Source organism: Anneissia japonica, unplaced genomic scaffold (genome assembly GCF_011630105.1).
Source record: "Anneissia japonica isolate Jap-2015-1 unplaced genomic scaffold, ASM1163010v1 scaffold287963_len587249_cov193, whole genome shotgun sequence".
Taxonomy (NCBI): domain Eukaryota; kingdom Metazoa; phylum Echinodermata; class Crinoidea; order Comatulida; family Comatulidae; genus Anneissia; species Anneissia japonica.
This window is the reverse complement of record NW_022750702.1, coordinates 481,707-502,337: the sequence shown is the minus strand read 5'-3', so window position 1 is coordinate 502,337 and position 20,631 is coordinate 481,707. Positions and strand designations below refer to the sequence as shown.

General features: G+C 33.1%; 2 protein-coding genes across 4 annotated transcripts; one reads left to right on the top strand and one right to left on the bottom strand.

Moving 5' to 3' along the window:
• Window positions 1–72: 72 nt before the first annotated feature.
• Window positions 73–9,912, top strand: LOC117121510 (adhesion G protein-coupled receptor L4-like; the record flags this gene model as incomplete). Of its 3 annotated transcripts, XM_033266735.1 has the most annotated exon segments (11): window positions 73–175; window positions 2,634–2,860; window positions 3,685–3,745; window positions 4,654–4,760; window positions 5,559–5,718; window positions 6,560–6,637; window positions 7,020–7,055; window positions 8,218–8,259; window positions 8,405–8,446; window positions 8,593–8,634; window positions 8,920–9,912. In XM_033266735.1, coding segments are annotated over 11 exon segments (961 nt in total), but the record flags the coding sequence as incomplete, so codon positions are not given.
• A 3,033-nt stretch (window positions 9,913–12,945) lies between these two features.
• Window positions 12,946–20,494, bottom strand: LOC117121509 (FUN14 domain-containing protein 1A-like). The gene is made up of 5 exons (XM_033266734.1): window positions 20,367–20,494; window positions 16,993–17,185; window positions 16,352–16,427; window positions 15,785–15,913; window positions 12,946–14,968 (listed from the first exon to the last, which is right to left on the bottom strand). The coding sequence occupies exons 1-5, from the start codon at window positions 20,419–20,421 to the stop codon at window positions 14,891–14,893; spliced, it is 531 nt and encodes a 176-aa protein (XP_033122625.1). The 5' UTR covers window positions 20,422–20,494; the 3' UTR covers window positions 12,946–14,890.
• Between the last annotated feature and the right edge of the window lie 137 nt (window positions 20,495–20,631).

Below are 20,631 nucleotides of genomic sequence, written 5' to 3'. Positions count from 1 at the left end.
GTTTGTAACGATCAATCGTGTAATCAAACAACAAGGACTCTCTCTTTATTTTTTGCTGTCTTTCCTTTCCAGAGATCTGCGGAATTCATGTCGTAACAATATTCACAAGAACCTCATCAGCAACATGATACTCTTCAACATCACCTTCATATTTGGAATCGATGCGAAAGATAATGTACGTTTACAACGTCTAATATATTTGTATTAGTACATTCAAATTAGGTTTTGCTGCGTATCACCGTAAAAACAATACAAACCAATAGATACATAGTAGTAATAGTGCTCGAATAGGAACAAGATGTTGGTATCAATTAGCTCCACTATGTGAGCTATGTTCGATACGATTACATATAACTCTTGTTTCAATTCGAGCACTGTTATTATTATTATTAAAGATGCTTTAATCGGATTTGAATTCCTAACAAAGCCTTAATGGCCTAGTCGGTTAAGGTGGCTGTATAGACAGCAAAAGGTCCCGGGTTTTTTTTATCCAGGTTAGGGCACCTATTTTTTCACACTCGCAGATTCCTTTCTAACGTTTTAAAAAGTATTTATGTATATTTACAACATAACCGATGGTTAAAAAGATGGTTCATTTCATATATATATGTATATATATATATATATATAGAACTATATACTACCATAAGGGGAAACCTTAACAATGGAAAGGGTTAGAAATAATACCTTAAGGCGAAAATACTGCCGCTAAGGGGAAATTTTAACGACATTAAGGCGAAATATAGACAAAGGCTTTTTCTCCCTATGTGTCAGTTAGGAGTATATATTTGGGATGGCTATATGACTTGCTTAAATCAGACCACAGTTTGTTAGATTTCATGGCACTCTGTCAAATGAAAGAGTAATTAATGTTGGATTACCGCAGGGTTATGTAAGCTCACCAGTCTTATATTCCCTTTTTACAGCCTATTTTAGGTCTAAATCTAATACATGCTCTGTTGTTAAATATGCAGACGACACTGTCCTGAGAGGTTATATCACAAATGCAGATGAGACTAGTTACAGGGATATGATCGCTGATTTTGTTAAAGGGTGTAAAGATAACAATTTGGAATTAAATGTTAGTAAAACAAAGGAAATGTTAATAGACTACAGGAAAAAAAGGTGACTGTTTTAATACTATTGTCATCAATGGCAAAGAAATTATTATTTTTTTTGTTATGGTTGAGGAATACACATATTTGGGATGTGTCATAGACCACAAGCTCTCATGGAAGTTAAATACAGACAAACTTGTCAACAAATGTTCTCAGAGAATGTACGTATTCCGTAATATGATATTGATGCTACGATCATGAAACTATTTTATACCCCTTGATCCAAAGTGTGTTAACATACAATACTGTCTGATTTGCAACTATGGTTATTTAAAAAAGAAAAACACAGGTTAGATCGCATTAATAGAAAGGCTTCAAATCTGATAGGCGATGGTTTAGTTCAGTTAAAAGAACTTTATAAGGGCCGAGATATTAAAGCCGCCATGAGCATCATGAGTGATACCACTCATCCCCTAAATGAACAGTTTGTTCTTACAGTGCACACAGTTATAGACTTTGTGTCCCAACAAAAACAAATCGTTCCCGATATGCATTTTTAGCCAATTCCATCCGTCTAATTAATTCCCTGGCCAAAAGATAGTTGTATGGTAGCGTTCGTTTTAGTGCAATCGCTGGTGAAGGTCTGAAATAATTATTTAAATAATTATTTTATACCTCCAGTATTCTTCTTAATGCATTGTTTTTTATATGTATTTTGTATATAAATTTGTGCTCTCTTGTACATATTAATTTATTAAACTTTTTATTTTTATAATGACTATAATTATAATACAATAATAAAATTTATTTTAACTTTCAATGCTTTAGTGATTTTAAATGTTAGTTCAGTTAAATGATAATGATAATTATAATGTATGGTATAACTTCTTAATGTACTGTTTTTTTTATAAATGTATTTTGTACTGTATATGAATTTGATTTCTTTTGTACATATTAATATATTAAATTTTTATATTTTTTAATAAAATGAAATAGTAATAGTTATACTGTAATAATGGTGATAATAGTAATAATAATAATAATAATAATAATAATAATAATAATAATAATAATAATAATAATAATAATAATAATAATATTTATTTATTTTTTAATGCTGTTGCGATTTTAAATTTTTGTTCAGTTAAATGAAACGGTTTTCTTAATGTATTGCTATGTATTTTGTGCTGTATATCAATTTGATTTCTTTTGTACATATTAATATATTAAATATTTATATCTTCTAATAAAATAAATTAGTAATAATTATACTGTAATAATGGTGATAATAGTAATAATTATAATAATAATAATAATAATATTTATTTATTTTTTAATGCTGTTGCGATTTTAAATTTTTGTTCAGTTAAATGAAACGGTTTTCTTAATGTATTGCTCTTCTTATATGTATTTTGTATCTTAAATTGATTCAATATTGATATATCATCATGTTCATATATTCGACCACTGTTATTTGTATTTATCTATTAATTGTTTCACACCAAACCTTATTTGAATAATATTAAATTATGATTTCTCATATTTCAATAATTGTTGAGTATGTTGTTTATACAGGTTACTATGTGCAAGGTGGTGGCAATTTTGTTACATTACCTACTGCTTACTTCTTTGTTGTGGATGATGTCTGAGGCAGTCTACTTGTATTACAAGGTAATCAGGATATCACCTATAAAAGGAAACACCCTTGCCACATATATGGGCATCTGCTATTTGCTGCCATTGGTTATCGTTGTGCCAGTAGCCACCATCAACTTTGATACGATGTACGATATAGACAAGATGTAAGTTAAGCTTTTTTTTACTTTGTGGCCATCTGATTTTATTAGTGACGGATCCAGGAATTCGAAATAGAGGGGGTCCAGAGAGGAACTTTCACAGACGGAGGGTCAGAAAATTTATGATTATAGCATTTCATGGTCTATACTTGCAATCAATATTTATATCACCGACAAAAAAAAAAAAACATAACATATCCAGCGGTGGCGTCGAGGAGTGAAGCAGCCACCCTCTTCCCCACCCAAATCTGGGAGAAAAACACAATTAGTCGGGAAGAAGAAAAAAAAAATATATGTATTAGTAGAATCTAAAATCGATTAAATAAGCATTTGAAACCCCTATAATTTCCTGGGGATTCGCCCCCTGCATTATTTCCTAAAGATTTTGAGCATTTATAATCACTCTGCATAACGTATGCAGACTGACTTTGTTCGGGCATGACGAGTGAGTTTGCTACACCAGCTTCCAAATTTATTTATTTGGTGAATATTGTGTGCTGTGCCATCCAGCCAGACTGTTACCGGTACATACAATGGAAGACCACACAAATGTGAAAATAAAGATATATAACATAATCAACAAAAATAAAACGCAAAAATTACCTATAAAAATATTATTTAATGCTGAAAATGTAAACATTCTAATAACTATTCATGCCACGATTGGCTGACTTGCCGTATCATAGTTACATATACCAACCCCTCATTCACCTAGCTAACAATTCTAAAAATATACTATATTACTGTAACTAATAATTGATATACCTATACCTACATTTGTTTCTAATTTATACTGCTTTATATTGATATTTTGTTTTAAACTGATGTAGATGTTGGTTGTCCCAGGTAGGAAGATGGACTGTTGTGATCCCCTGCGCTTTAATCGTCATGGTAAAGTTAAAAATAATTGATATTTTATTCACTGTAGTGATAGAAATGAACACTGTTAAATTATATATAAATCATCAAAGAAAGGTAAATACATTTACAGTGTTCGAATAAAGGACATAATAATACATCATGTAGCATAGCTCTCAACAAACCTGTAAATAAATGAATAAAGAAATTGTGTAATAAAATGCCTCTGGCGGGACTCGAACCTGCGACCTCTCGCTGTCAAGGCGAGCATCATAACCATATTTGATTATATGCAACCATTTGTTTCTAGCCGTCTATTGTGTAATGGAGTGTATCTGGTGGTATTTGAATCTGTTCAACCATGAAGCCTCCGTGGTCTAATCATGGACCTTATTAATAGGTCCATGGTCTAATGGTTATGACGCTCGCTTTGAGCGTTGAGACCGTGCCGATAGCACTTTCTATATGATAAACACAAAAAGAGAGCACAAACACAGAGAAAACTGGACTATAAGTATCGGAAAAGACTCGCATGGTTCAGCGCACCAGTTTAGCTGATTTACTCAGCTGCTTTTACTGGTTAAACAAGCCCTGACAAATAGACTAGGCCCTACCTGATCGACGAAACTTGTGATTAACAACAGAGTCGTGTCTAGGATCAAGTATTGACATGAGCGTAGTTTTCAGGGAGGTGGGAGTCCGGAAAACGCAAGTCTTACTTGGGGATGCTTACAAGCCACCCACCCCCTCCCCCCACAACACCCATTATGTCACAGATTAAGAAAAGAAACAATGAATAATTATTGGCTTTTAAAGTAAACCTTTCCAAAGTGTCAATAAAACTTAATCAAGGAAGACTTTTGACCAGAACCTTTTTATATTACAAATATTTGTAACGATATGACACAAATGTAATCTCCAATATGCTTATTTATTTTCAGTTTAACTTGATAGTGCTTGTAAGGATCTTGGTCATTGTACGTGAGCGGGCAAGTGGGCATAAGGTCAAGGGCAGAACGGTTAGGCAAGAGGAAAACAAACAAATGAAGTAGGCCTAAATTTAATTTAATAATTACTAGTATTACTTTTTTCGGAAGCGGTTGGCGTATCGCGGTCACTCAGACTGTCAACATGAGTCTGGGTTTGAAACCCTCGCTGTGCAAATCGCTTGTGTCCTTAGGCAAGACACTTTATGTACGTTTGTCTCTCTTGGCCCAGTGGCATGGGTACCTGCATATGCTGGAAAAGTAAAACAGACTTGTGCGGAAGGAGTGGCGAGCCCAGCACCCCCTTCCCCTTTCCACAACCTTGCACAATCTGGCCCAAAGGCCATACGAAATTGCCCAGCACAGAGCCTCGGACTTTATTTTTATCTTTAGTATTAGGCCTACCTTTATCGACGTCATCATTATTTCAATTACTATTAATAGTAATATTTTAATTTGTCGTCATCGTCGTTTGTTGTCATTATCATTATCATCACAACCCACCATCACTCAAATCAATCAACCAATCAATCGATCGATCGATTAATCAATCAATCAATCAATCAATCAATCAATCAATCAATCAATCAATCAATCAATCAATCAATCAATCAATCAATCAATCAATCAATCAATCAATCAATCAATCAATCAATCTCAATCAATCAATCAATCAATCAATCAATCAATCAATCAATCAATCAATCAATCAATCAATCAATCAATCAATCAATCAATCAATCAATCAATCAATCAATCAATCAATCAATCAATCAATCAATCAGCAGCAATAATAATTATAATGGCAGTAAGAATATAGGTCTATCTTTAAATATTTGGATGTTTTCCATTTGTAATAGGAAGACAGTGCAGGGTTGTATAACGTTGCAACCTATCCTTGGCCTGACGTGGATACTCGGTCCGTTCACTTCACATATCGTCATTGCTTATGTGTTCACTATTACCAGTGCGCTCCAAGGCTTTTTTATATTCATAGTTTATTGTGTCTATGATAAGGAGGTAAGCATAAAGAAATATCATTTAGTAAACCGAATGCATGGTAGTGACAGATCCAATTTAAAAGAGGTGCCCAGGAACGAACCTTTATTGATAAAAAACTTTTCACGACTATGCCAACTTTAAATGGCCGGTAATGGCACTCTCAGAATAAACTAAATTAATCGTAAGTTTACTTATCCTGCACTTTTTTATTTAAAAAAATTGGATGGGGACAATATATGTCCTCTACCAATCATCTAAATCCACTCTCTCTTTCCAAGTCCTGTTGAAACAAACTGGTTTTCACATCACAGATTGTAAAGCTTCAGTTAATTGTACTTAATAGTGATACCTATGGCTTCCTCAATCTTATTTGAAATACCTCTCCTAGTTGGAGAAAGTCATTAAAGTAATTCTTTCATCTGTGAGGGAATTGACATCCTTCTCATTAGTTATGGGGTCGATGATTCTCTGTTAATTTTCGTAACGAACATCTTTGAAAATCAACGAAAACAGAGAGGATTGACCAAAATTATTCCCACTCTCTACTCTTTCTCATGGTCTATCTCATGGCAGGATAGTTGATAAATACAGCAAAACACCTTTAAGGAACACGTTTTGGGACAAAAAAGGTGTTCTCTTAATACTAATATGGGTTGATCGTAGTGTTAAACAGATGTACTTCATGGCCGAAATAGTGTTCCCTTTATAAGGGTTTCCAAAGAAGGGCTACACCGTATTCAAGTGGTGGGCTAGGAACCCTGTGTAGTATCTTCCGTTTCTTTTTGCTCTCCGCCATCCGTCTAAAGAAAGGATGGATGTTGATCTTAATTTTTCACTTATCTAATTGTTTTTATACAAGGTGAAATCTGCCTGGAGAAAGTGGAAGAAAAATCAGCCCAAAAACAATGTGATCCACACTTCTAGCGGTACCCTACCGGTAAATGACCTTCAATTATATTATAATTTACCTTTATCACCACTATATTCAACGTCAATTTAGTTTTTATGGTTTTACGTATAATTTTAGTACGGTACCCTTAGATTCGTATCTACAGAGTTGCAGAACGGGGCAGGCGCATAACTGAGAAGCTACTAAAATGAGCCTGCACAAAAATTATATAGGGCTTCCAGATAAGTTCTTGTCACCATTACACCTCTGAGCATCCTCAGTTTTTCATCCAGTAATTGCATAAGGTACAGCGACTAGACCTCATTAGTTTGTATATATTATACGCTCTACTATGACATAAAAAAAAAACACTGCACAATTTTTTTTTCATATTATTCTGACCCCCTTGTTGTTTGTAATTCCTCTTCAGGATTTAGCAGAGCCGACTAAAGATACAATTGATGTGGTAAATATTTCTTTCAATAATTTTTAAACCAAAATTTATTCGTATGATTGAGCTTTTTTTTAAAATAATTTTCATTTAATGCATTTTTTCACGTAATACCCTATAATGAGTGAAGTTTAGTGCGGAAAAATGCTTCGGCTGAAATTCTGACATCATTTATAAGAACACACAAATCACAAAACCCGAGGAATACTAATACAAATATTTACATTTCTTTTGTCTATGATAACGGCTGAAAAAGAGAATTTGTTAAAATGCAGTGTTTGTTGGAAATGCCAATATATCTTTGACAAAGGTTAAACAACGCAAAGATGAATAGTTAGTCCTCAACTGACTTTCCAGTAGAGCCAATCAAACTTAACAACTGATCAATTAGAATATGTCATTTAGGGTCAGATGCTAGGAATTCCCCGACGAGGGGCCCAATTTTTTTTTATATTAAAAATAATAAACTTTTGTGTTAATTATGGGGTTCTTTATTTAAAAAGAATAATTTGATAGAAAACCATGCAAGTTAAGATTCCCCCGTCAGGGGGTACAAACCCCTGTTGGAGGTACTAGCCCCCTGTTTTTAATCTTTAAAGTTTGACAGCTTTGTAAATCAATTGAATTGTACTTTCGGCGCTCAAGATTTAATTTTTCTCCGACGACCTTGCTTGAAGTTCCCCGACGGGGATCCTTCGCTGCTCCCCCACCCCCGCTATCACAGACACACACACAAGTTTTCGTACATACGCTGTCATTTTGTGGGACTTCAGCAAACAACAATGTCCAAAGGGCGGAGATGAAAACATATTTTAGTATAGTACAGTACGTACTTTGTTTCTATAGATATGGTCCAGAGAAGTTTTTCTACAAGCCCAAGTCTAATTATAGTATACTACCAATCGTTATCATATCCACAATCAAAACCAGAATGACTACAATTGATTTTTAATCGTTTTTTACCATTCGCTGTGTGCATTTTTTAGGATATGAAAAAACAGCCCAAGGAAAAGAAAAGATCTAATTTGGTAAACTTATGTTGGATTATTATAATTCATAATTATCATGATTAAAGTTCAGATACTATAATCCCTATCATAAATTTCACAATCAAAATAAGAATGACTACAATTGATTTTTAATCATTTTTTTTACCATTCGCTATGTGCATTTTTAGGATATGAACGAACAATACAAGGAAAAGGAAAGATCTAATTTGGTAAACTTATGTTGGATTATTATAATTCATAATTATCATGATTAAAGTTCTGATATAATCCCTATCATGAATTCTACAATCAAAATAAGAATGACTACAATTGATTTTTAATCGTTTTTGTACCATTCGCTGTGTGCATTTTTAGGATATGAAAGAACAGCCCAAGAAAAAGAAAAGATCTAATTTGGTAAACTTATGTTGGATTATTTTATTTCATAATTATCATGATTAAAGTTCTGATATAATCCTTATCATGAATTCCACAATCAAAATAAGAATGACTACAATTGATTTTTAATCGTTTTTTAACCATTCGCTGTGTGCATTTTTTAGGATATGAAAGAACAGCCCAAGGAAAACAAAAGATCTAATTTGGTAAACTTATGTTGGATTATTATAATTCATCAATCAATTTTGCTATTATCATGATTAAAAACCTCACCATGGAATAGTTTCATGTCCTCACCAACTCATTTAGGATTTATCAATCATCATGATAATAATTATAATAATCACGAACATTTGTAATGTAAAAATCATGCACTTTTCATTCATCTTGTGATTATTGATGAAGTGAGTATATTAGGACTGCAACCGTGGTCATCTGTTATGTTATCACGATTTTCTGACACACTCCGTTTTATGCAATTTTTCCCCCAGGATACGAGGAAGGAAAGAAAAAATGAGTTGCTGGCTATGGCTGGTAAACCCGCTTGGCGGTAACTGGAGATGACCACTCAGCTAAATGCAAATGGTGCAGGTTGTTGATCCGAACGATCATAATAAATAATTGTACTGAACGTCAAGAAACAGACTGTCTCCATGTATTCAGAACGCAAGAGCCCTCTTACCATTGGTTCTCACAAACTGAGCAATGGAAGGTATTAACGGTTGCGCAAAAGTTCTGATCATTTTGTCCTAATGTGGGCCTGCGCCTACTTAAAAATAAGAGTTGTGGTAAAAGAAAAAACAAAAACAAAAAGAAAAAAAATACAAAAAACAGAAAAACCATAAATATAGATTATTAGCTTATTAAAATTTTATATTAGGCCTATCAATTATTTGATAGTTTTATATCTCTTTAATGTTCACATTATCGTTTGTTTTTTAGCACTTCCGATAAACTGGCCTTGTTTGTTTGAAATATGCATTTTTAGTTGCTTAATTATGTACTGATTAAGTGCATAATGGCGTTGTTTGGCACAATTGTTATCCATTTTGTAAAAATCTGATCGCACTTGTCAATGATTGTGTTTGTCTGTATAATGATTAGCTTTAGAATATTAAATCAGGTTCGTCAGTTCGGTAAATTGACACTGCTGTAAATAAAATTTATCGTGATATTGTGAGGCATCATGTTCAATGATAGACAAACGTTTGCAGGAACGATTTTAACGTATTTGTAGGCCCACAACATAATGTCTTTTTCATTAAAAGAATAATCGTGAAGCATAACACGTAAGGAGAACTGGTATGCTCAGCGATAACCATCACTAACTTACTTCAGAGGAACAATGGATAATATGGATGTAGGTAAAAATGGCCCCAATGATAAAATTCTGTATCAAAACTGATTTTTTGCTAAATTTATTATTTATTTTTGTTAAAACTGAAATAATTTAAGTTTTTCAAAAGAATCTAACATCAAATAAATTGCCATTTATATTTTAATTTTGGCAGGAATTACATATCTATAGAAAAAAAATTTCATGCATACCCGGTAACATTTTAAAATTTTCATTTTATTTTCCATTTTAATGTTGAAAAATAGCAATAATTTAATAAATAAATCAACATAAATCATGCATTTTTAATACTAAAATAATTTTAGTTGAGGCCAATTTCACGGAAGCGGAATCACATCCAGAAATTTTTAACTTCAATCTGGGTATTGCTAAACCCCGCAAAAATAGGCTATGAACATCAGATTAATATGAATTTTAATGGTATAAAAAGAGAGTCTCACACTCATAAGGGTTTGAATGGGGTTCGCGGTCTGTTTTTGAAGGTTTGAGGTGTATTTGCAGGAGGTATTTTTCACAAAAAATCAACAAATTAACCAAAAAATAGGTTATTATTGACAAGTGAGTCAATCGCAATTACATGGTTTTGTTTTCTACAATGTGTTTTGTGTGGTTTAGCAATACCAAGTTTAACCCTATCATAACCACCTTACCCTCATAAATACATGCCATCTAATAATTCTTAAAATAATTGCCATATTTACATACCGGTAACTATAGAAAATTTGAGTATATCTCAGTTTTAATTATTCAGTATATTTTTGAATTATACATTTTTGCTGTTTTAGAGCATTTAAATAGTTAAAAAAATTGATTAAAAAATCATTCTTATTACTTAATTTTATAATTGGGGCCATATTTACCAGGGCAATTTTTACCGCGGTCATTTTTACCGCACACCGGATAGTACAGTACTGTAGTAAAACAAACATACACTTGAACCAGCTTGCGGGAGGCTGTCTTAATATCCGGGAAACTCCCTCAAGACTTAGGACCACCGCTGAATCGATTAATTGTATCTAAAGGCCCTATATAATTCAGATTGAGTGTATGCCAACAGTTAACAACTTCAAAAAAATATGTTAAAAAGTGAAACCAACGGAAATAGAATCAAACCAGATTAACAAATACTGGTAGATGATAACATAATTAATGTCGAAATATTGAATCCGACACGATGGCATGCATTTCGATACTTGGAGTACGTATTATACTATCTTACCTGAGATTAATCAGTGGACCTTTCGGTAGTGGTACATTTGTATTTTTAAGTCAGTATTAGCATTCCTAACTTTACAAAAATATCCTAAAAACGTGAGACCCAATAAGGGTGCTTTAGTGAAAAATTCAAAATAGTACAAAGCAAAAACAACACTAATGTTATTTGTGTTTATTAAGTCTATCTGTACACCACGTTATGCTAAAATCTCATCATGCGTAGAATGTTTACACCATGTTATATTCTATCCAATCCTAGAATATTTAAAATAACTTGTGGGATTTTTTCAGCAAATTTGTAACAATTTGATAGTCTTTTCATAATTGTTGGTTATACCAGATATGCACTATGATCTAATGATGAAATACACATTGTACTGATGCAAGTATAAGCCCACTTCAGGTCCTTGCGACCAAAACTAACTTCTATGATTCTGAGCGGTTTTCGAACAAAAAAAAAAAAATTGAGATAAACATTTAAAAAAACAAATTTTAATAACAGAAAAAAAAAATTACTTGAGATAAAACATCAACAGTTTTAATATGAAGATTAATATATTGTGGGCTAATACTGTATCAATATTATAGATTTTTAAAATACAGTAACAATAGTAATGTTTAGCAAATAAAATTTGGACCGATGTGGGAATTACTGAATGAACGCTACAGTATGTCAACTAAGCTAACCCACAGTCGTTGACAATGTATCATAAATGAATGGTAACTGCTTAAATAATTAGTAGAGAAATAAATGTTCCACAGTAGACACTATCGAATCTGTAATGCAATTCATTTTGGAATTATTATATTATTATTATTACTATAGGGAACCCTTCATTGTACACTCTTCTTGCGACAGTGAGTTTTCCCACTTAACAGACAACGTTATGTTTATCTTTTGTGTCTACAGTAATAGAAAAAAAATTATTCAAATTTATTCAAATAAACACACCATGTCATCGTTGAGAAGAGTTTTGAGGTGGCGTTTATTCGACGGCGGCATTTATTCGATGGATTTTTTTTTTGGTGTGTGTAAAATGGATACGTATATATTCAAATTAATGTCCCTTAATTTCACTGTAAATGTGCAACTACAACATAATTACCACCAAAATGTGTTGCATGATCATAAAGACTTACTGATCCCAACCATGTTGGAATAAATTTAATTCCACTAAGTAGGACATCTATAGAATATTTTGATAATGATGCTACTTCTATTAGTTTTTTTTTACAGTAAAAAAAAAAGCTTTTTTTTACAGTAAAAAAAACTAATGGGGGGGGGGGGTTTATTCGAGGAACGGGCGTTTATTGAGGGAGCAGTTTAATTCAAACAAGGTTCTGGAAGGGGCGTTTATTCGAGTAAATATGATGATCAAATCGTCGCTCACATCACGAACTAACACAATCAAAGTAGATCGTTACTTCGTGAAATCACAGTAGCGCGTCAAAACGAGCGCGTATTGGTTGTCAAGTAATTTTGTATTCTTTACCACACAAAAAGTCTTTAACGACAGCAGCGCGTATTTTGATGCGCTTTTTTTTATTTCACGAACTAACACAATTGAATTTAATTGTGTTAGTTCGTGATGTGAGCGACGAAATAACCAATAGCTTTAATAAATTCATGCTATTGTTGAATGTTACGATGATGAATGATAAAGATGATAATGATGATCATTTGATGATAATGACGATCATGATCATGACGACGACGAAAATGATGTTAAATCTAAAATATAGTGATGATAGTAACATTGGTGATGTCTGTCAAAATCTCTACCATTTGTGTTGTTAATATTAACAATAAAACAATTATACTGTATAATTAAATAATAATAATAATAATAATAATAATAATACATCAACAATAATAAAAAAGGATACTTGATGCTTTACACTGAAACAATACAATAGAATAAAAGTAAATAAAGTAATAACATAGTTTCCGTAAAACGACCATTAAATATTTATTCTTTCATAAAATCATCTCCTTCATAAAAATTACATTTGGTATGTTCTGTATCTTCCGACTGAACACACAACATGACACAAAAAAATATTGTAATAAAAACAATAATAGAAAAACTAATGATAGATATAACAAACTACTCTAGAAGTGACGTTTTTCCTCAGTACTACAATAACTACTTTTACCATACTATTATGACTACCGTATAACTACTACTATTAATGCTATAAATTAAAAAGTGCTCTATTATACAGCAATAGCAATGTTCAATACTGTGAACTTTTATAGTATACTGAATTTCAACACCACAACCTTACAGTAAGACCAGTTAATGTAAACACCCTCTATCATCATTTGATGATAGTGGTTAGTAGGGGTTGATAGGGGCTAAGAACAGAGCGTTCACGTCTCGGCCCTGTTCCTTCCACCACTATGCATGAGAATATTAATGTCGAGTTTTTAGACCCAAATCGACATGGCTCTACAGAATATGATCTCGTGAATATACTTGAAAAGAAGAAATCTGTAGATTATGTTCGCCGATGAATCTAACAATGTGGTATCCAGAAGAGGACTTGAGAATAAAAATACGCGAAAGAAATGTATAATATGAGGACCAATATAGACATTTATATTTTCTAGCCGAAGGATGCTTGGAAAGTTCATAGGTCACTAATTGTAGCATTCATGCACAAATGTGCAACCTTCTCTAGTCCCTTGGTTGGAAGCGGGTAAGGGTACTTCAGTAATCTATCAGCACATGTTAAACTCTAAAAAGAAGAGATTTAATAGAGATGATGACAAACAACAGCTCAACATCCAATGTGACCTTCTAAGTGTTCAACCAAAAAGCTTACACTTGTGCAACATTGTTTCTAACAAATATAAAAAATCGTTCATGTTTCACATGATCAATCAGTCAGTGATTATTTATATCCTGTTCATACTGGCGCTAAATGACAGGCCTAATTCACAAATGTCGGATGATCAAAAGAACAATTACCTCTGTCAATAAGGAGATTTAATCTTGTTTTTATTAATTATTAAATATCTAGTCATGTCATTAGCTGAAGAAATTAGCTTATGATTTTTTTTATATCAACAAATTGAATTGCTGAAGATACCAAAGTCCTTTTACATTACATAACTATCTATCGAGGTACTTCACATCTCATTAATCACTGTATCTGTCAACACTTAATATAGCTTCCCCACACTTCCCCCAAAAATAAATATCCTTTCACACAGGAAACTTGTTCTTTAATGTTTACCATCTATTCACATTGACTACTCTACATTTCTGTTCACATGTTACTGCCAATACTAATCTGGTTAGACCAATTAATTACCAAAAACATTAATTAGACCAAATATTAAACAATTAATATATTTATAATTTATGTACAGAAGAGGATTTAAATTAAACATAAACTGAACAAAAACATAAATTGTTATTTCAATAATTAAAACTATTAAAAAAAATAAAAACTGCTGTTAAACTATGCCTGCAAAAAATGCATTCAATCTTTTTTAAAATAAATACTTTTTAATGATGTGTAGAATAATGTTTATACAAAATTATGTCTGTTTCTCTATAGTGAAGAGCATCTATATGCTTGATTATTAGGAGGGAAGCAGACTACAACCCAGCAAAGCCACACCACAGGGCATACAGCAGTTCATTACATATAGTGCTTTAGCATTTGTCATTTCAAATTTCAATAATCAGCTTTATGCACCAAACATATCCTTCCTTAAAATATTGTATTCAGTAACCAAAAGGCTGCCCTCTATTCTTAAAATACACCAAAGTAAGGAAGATTGCTTTAAGTTACTACTGTACAGATTTGAACACAGCATTTTATGTTCTTATTTATTTGTTAAATATACACAGACCAATACAATAGTTAACAAGAGTTTATGTTGACATGCCAAGCAGAAATCCACCTACAAACCCTCCAGACACTAAAACGTTCTTCCTTGCAAATTCTCGACTCTGAAATATGAAATTTAAAAAAATTAATATTTAAAGGAAAACAATAATTATTTTAAAAGTTGCAGTGATAATAAAACCATAGAAGCCATGTCATCATGGTAAATAATATTTATCTCAAGCACAGCCATCACAGAAGGGGAAGACAAGTATGTATACACATTGAACTGGCACTGATGGATTATTGTAGGTTTGTCATTATTTGTGTGAGGCCAAAGTTATACTGTATATTTTTGCAACTAGGTCATGTGCTATAGCGCCCTTTGGAGAATGAAATTATCCAATAAGCAATGACATACGCTGAGTTGAAATGTTGGTCTTTTTCCAATACACACGGTATAATTTCACTTTATGACAGCACAGTTAATATTTAATTATAAAGGTAATAGTTACAATGGCAAATGTTTGGAGTCCATAACATTATTCCTGTATATTATATTATAATTATACATTACACATTATAATGTATTTTGTTAATCAGCTTGACTTTAAACTGCATGGTTGTTCAATGAGGGCAGCAGAGGGGTTGTCATACCTGATCAAACATCTTATAATTTCAAGATAGTGTTCTTCGCGATTTCTGCCTGAAAATTCTGTAAAAACGTAGTGTAGGGTGCCCTCCCGCAATTACAATTACTTTTGAACTTTGACATCTATAATCTATGTGCAAGTTCTTAAACAATCACCATAGTAACAACTAGGACGCACTCTCTCAATTACAATTACTTCTTGCGCTTCCTTTTACTGAATATCGAAGCTTCTATTTGTTACATGCAGAATCACGAAGAACGCTATCATGTAATTATAAGATCTTTGTACCTGATGATAAACTTGATGGAAATAAGGATATTGACGGTTCATTTCTCTTGTTACTTTTCTCTTGGTGTGACCAATGTCTTTTTCAAACTTATCCCAGTCCACCTTGATGTAACCTCCATGATGAGCAAGCTGACAAAAAAAAAAAATAAATAAAATATAAAAAAGTTTCAAGATTCAATTATTTAATGCTACTTGAGTCATTGACTATCAATATAACAATTAAAAAAGAAAGGCCATCTTCTTTAAGCATGTTAAAGTAAGTATGAATCTCAAAAATTAAGAGCTGCCTTAATGTCTGAAGGGGTGATATTAACAGGATCGAGGGCCAAGTCGTAAGCTAGACTACGAGCATATGGCAAGAACGATGAATGATGATAGAAGGTTCAAGCTGGGATAGGAAGAATGGTGAGAATGACGCAAAGAAGTATATAGAGCATGAGCGACATTGGGGAAGGCAAGCATGTAATTCAGATCTGGGCTCTTGGCAATTTTTGAAAGGAAACGAATGATGAAGAATTTCTGCTTAAAGTTAAGCAATCTTGCTTGGCATGAGCTCTTTCTACTCACCAACATCAGAAGGAACCCTCCACCCACAGCTGTAGCTGCCAATCTTCCAACCTTCTGGAAGAGATGTCCAGCTAGCCTAGAGGTGTAAGGTGAAACAAAACATGTCAATGTCTTTGACTCCACAGTAGAATTAGACATTCCATGATACATGTCTTTAACAATGACTTAATTGTAGAATGGTACGTTCCATTAAGCATAAACTACAAAATCAAACTGATTGCCAACCTATTCACAATCATGCCTGCTTCCATTTAGACAGAATGGACATGGTGTCAGTTTCACCAAAAAAACAAAACAAACAGTGTTAATAAAATAGAAAACATCACACCAAGTTTGTTAACAGAATGCAAACCCAACGTACCATTTGTTTACCTGGATATGAATTAAAAAGGAACAAAATATGTGTTGAAAGTACTTTACAACTCACTTTTAATCATCAAGCAGGCATTTCTTGTGTACATTTACTGAATAGAGTTTACTGTCAAAATAGCCCAATTGTATTGTAATTTAGTAAACAAATCTTTTTAAAGTGGATTTTTGTCCATGTATTTTGTACGAAAAATTTTTTTTAGTAGATCTTTAAATTTAAAAATATAATATTAGCACCAAACAACACAAAAAGAAATGCAAAATACACTTACCACCCACTGACCCCTCCAAAGCCAATTTGCACCGGGGTTGACCTCTCCGTTATTGAACCGCCTAACAAATTCTGAATCCAGCCTTTATTTGCATGAACAAATTCAAGCATTTCAAATGGCTCTTCACTGTTATGTTTTTCATCTAATAACTCTATTATTTCTTCATCATCCTCTTCTTCCTCAACGGTAACATCTATCAAATGCAATTGAGTTAAATAAGGCTAGACAAAATTTATATATTGTTAAGTTTCGCAAACCTAAGCTAACTTAAGCCTACAATAGGCTTGTTACTCAAACCTAGGTTTATGGCCTATCTTAAAATGACAATGCATTATTGCTGGGGAAATTTTATGCAATTTTTATTTTCTCAAAAGAATATGTCGGTACTGTAGGACTAGGAATATTGTATTTCATTAAATAATTTAAAAAAGAAAAAAAAAGGCCAAACACTAAATTTCCTAGTTTCACTTTCCTGCCCTTATCAAATTTTGGTACCTCAAATTAATACCACTTCTGGAACTGTGGGTTTCCATGGTTTTTAGCAGCTTTGGTCTCTACTTAGAATAATAAAGATAAAAGACAAAAGAGTGGTCTTTAATGGGAGGGGCCTTTAAGTAGGTGGAGGAACTTTATTTGCTATTTGTTTCAAAACTTCAAAAAATGATTGATGTTGATGTAAAATGAAAACAAATTTGTGTTGCTTTCAACCATACATTTGCTGATTGTGCAATCAGTGGTTGAATTAAAAATACAGTAATAGACTTGTGTACCATAGTTTGAATCTTGTGGTATAGCGCTTTTTTTTTAGAGAAAATTTATTTTGAATCAAAACTACACAATTGAATTTATTTATTTTTAACCATACAATACATGTTTATTTTTTGTTTTTGTGCTTCTCTTTATTAAAATGGTGTATTATTGTGTGGACCAGTCTTCTGCTTGAGGAAAATCAGCAAATAAAACATAAATTATAGGCCTACCTAGGCCCGCCTACAGTAAACCCCCTCCCTTAAAAAAAAGGAAATTCTGAATGCAATGAGAAACTAAGCCTAGGCCTAGGGGTGTAGAGTCGTTTCGGCCCAAGTCCATTCGACCACGGGTCGTTTCGGCCTGAGTCGTTTTGGCCCAGGTCGTTTCGGCCCTGAGTTTGTATTTTTGTCATGCATTTAGGCCGCGGTGTATGGAGCGCCGAAGGTGTGGCCACGAATAATAATTTAATAGAACAAGGTGGCTAAGCAGTATACCGTTCATTGCATAGAGTTCATTGCAGTATCAAATGGTGTTATCTTTCTTTTTACAGAAACAACGCAAATGTTACAAGTTGATTGGTTTGGAGACACGTTTCTTTTTTTCGTTTCCATACGATATATAGGCCTATTTGGATCATGTTTATAAATGCTTCAATAAAATTTTAAAATAAGTAGGCTTATAGTTAATTTAGCGGATTAGTTTGTCATAAGTTTGTCAAAAGTTTACATTACCAAATATACTGAATGATGTGATAATGAAAATAAAGCAAATATATTATTGTATTCATTAGGCCGAAAAAAAATCACTCATTTCACAGAAATTAACTAAAGAAATTATTAACTACAGTGTAATTTGAGGAAAGAAACGTTTTCAACAATTAAGTTGAGGTGAAGCAGACACATGGTTTGTATCTTCTTGTTTGTTTTATTTCCATTGTCGATACATATTTTGATTAGGCATGTTTATAAAATACACAAATAAATGGAAATACTGTAGTAAAATATACCGTAGTTTAAATAAAATTTATAGATCTACAATGTTAATGGCTGTTTCAGGCTTCTTTTGATATTAAGTAAGCCGGAAATTTCACTCACAATTCCTATTGTTGCATGGAAACTATAAAAATCGGAAAGAATTGCCCACAAACAGGTTCCCACGGTACTCTTTAGGGTGAAGCAGACATCCTTTGTACGCCGCCTTCAGGAATGTGTGGGCGCACTACTGCCAAGAGTGAAGTAGGTCAGATGATAAAATTAGACTGGGTATATTTAGGTGCAAACACATGCCATGGCAGTGAATGTGTATGCGTGTGTTCATCTCTCGTCTATGGTTCCGATTAAAAATAAAATGTATTCCGACATTGTTGATCAATTTTTTCCCCTTTTTTAACTTCCTAAAAGGGTGACAGGGCTGAGGATGCCCCCGGTGCTGTGTAGGCTCGATCTCCCGCCCCCCTTCCCTTTTGACAGCTATGGATCCGCCCCCGATAGATCCATATTTGCGATTTGGATTAGGATGATGTACCGTTGTCTTTGTAAATTCTAAAACGATGATAAATGATGAAATATTGTTTGAGGGTTTGCATGTTGAAGTAATGCTGACGGTACAATGTAGATAGGCCTAGTTCTGAAAAGATTTTTTTTTTTGAGAATGTCTCATTTTGTTTGTTGATAAATAAAAATACTAGCCGTGAAAACAAACATATGAAATTCAGATATAGTGTATTTGATTTAACAATTAAAATACCGCAACAAAAACACAAAAGCCTTTATTAAGGATTATTTAGAAATTGATAATATAATTGTGTCTTGTACACAGACTTTTCACTACTGGGAACTGCAAGAAAAAAAGAACATTGTTTTTGAATAACCACATACTGTAAATTTATACTCAAACTAATTAAAATTTCTGAAACAATAACAATTGCAAAACTTTAATAATAATCATACTGAAAAATACAAAAAAGAAAAAGTATTATGTATAGTCAAGGATCGTAAAAAAAGACAAAATAAATCATACTAAAACACACAAAAAAAGCTCTTTAAAAATACAGAACCCAAATAAACCACAGTGCGTACTTGGCACTCCATACTGCGGCTGTTAATTGCAATCGAAATGCTTAAGAACAATAGGGCACGATCACTTCTGACCCGGGTCGTTTTGGTCCAAAAAGGGCCGAATCAACCCGGCCGAATCGACTCAGGGCCGAAACGACCCGGAACCGGCCTAGGTGGGCTTCGGATGCTGACAGATAAGAATAGATGGCACACCAAGGCAAGGCCAAGCAAGCCCACCTGCCTTGTACAGTTCTAGCCTAGCCTGCCTATTCCTAGAGGAGGTCTAGCTAGGCCCAGGCCTAGGTAGGTTCGGAATCATAAATTCATATAGATTGAGTGCAGGTCCCAGCCTAGGCCTACCACAGTTTAGGCCACACTTGTCACTAGGCCTATCTATATACACTAGCTAGGCTAGGCCTACAACCTAGTAATAGTCTACCGTGTAGCCTATACAAAGCTTTCGCTGTGAGACTGTATTTAATGTATTTTCGATTTGGCCTAGGATTAGGACCTGCCTAGCCTAGGCCTATATTAAAAACACAAATAAGAAATTTATCTGAAGTTTACCTTCATCAGTGTATCTTTCCGCCATTGCTATAATTTCACTGATTATCAATGGCATAGGCTTAGGCCTAGTCAACTATTTGAGGAGGAGGATCTACCTAACACAAACCTAGTATCTAAAAGTGTAGACCCAATACACATGGTGTACTTATTTTCAAATATCATTTATCAATATTTACCAAGCAATCTGAATGCGAATCTAAGTAAATAAATATTTTTATTCATGTTTTTTGTTTTTAGCCTAAGCCTTAGTATACGCCAGTAAAAA

Coding starts and splice junctions, on each gene's coding strand:
- LOC117121509 (XM_033266734.1), bottom strand. CDS start 20,421: ATGCCATTGATAATCAGTGAAATTATAGCAATGGCGGAAAGATACACT. Junction 17,186..20,366: donor GGAAAGATACACTGATGAAG/GTAAACTTCAGA, acceptor TGCATTTGATAG/ATGTTACCGTTGAGGAAGAA. Junction 15,914..16,351: donor GAGGGTTCCTTCTGATGTTG/GTGAGTAGAAAG, acceptor TTTTTTTGTCAG/CTTGCTCATCATGGAGGTTA.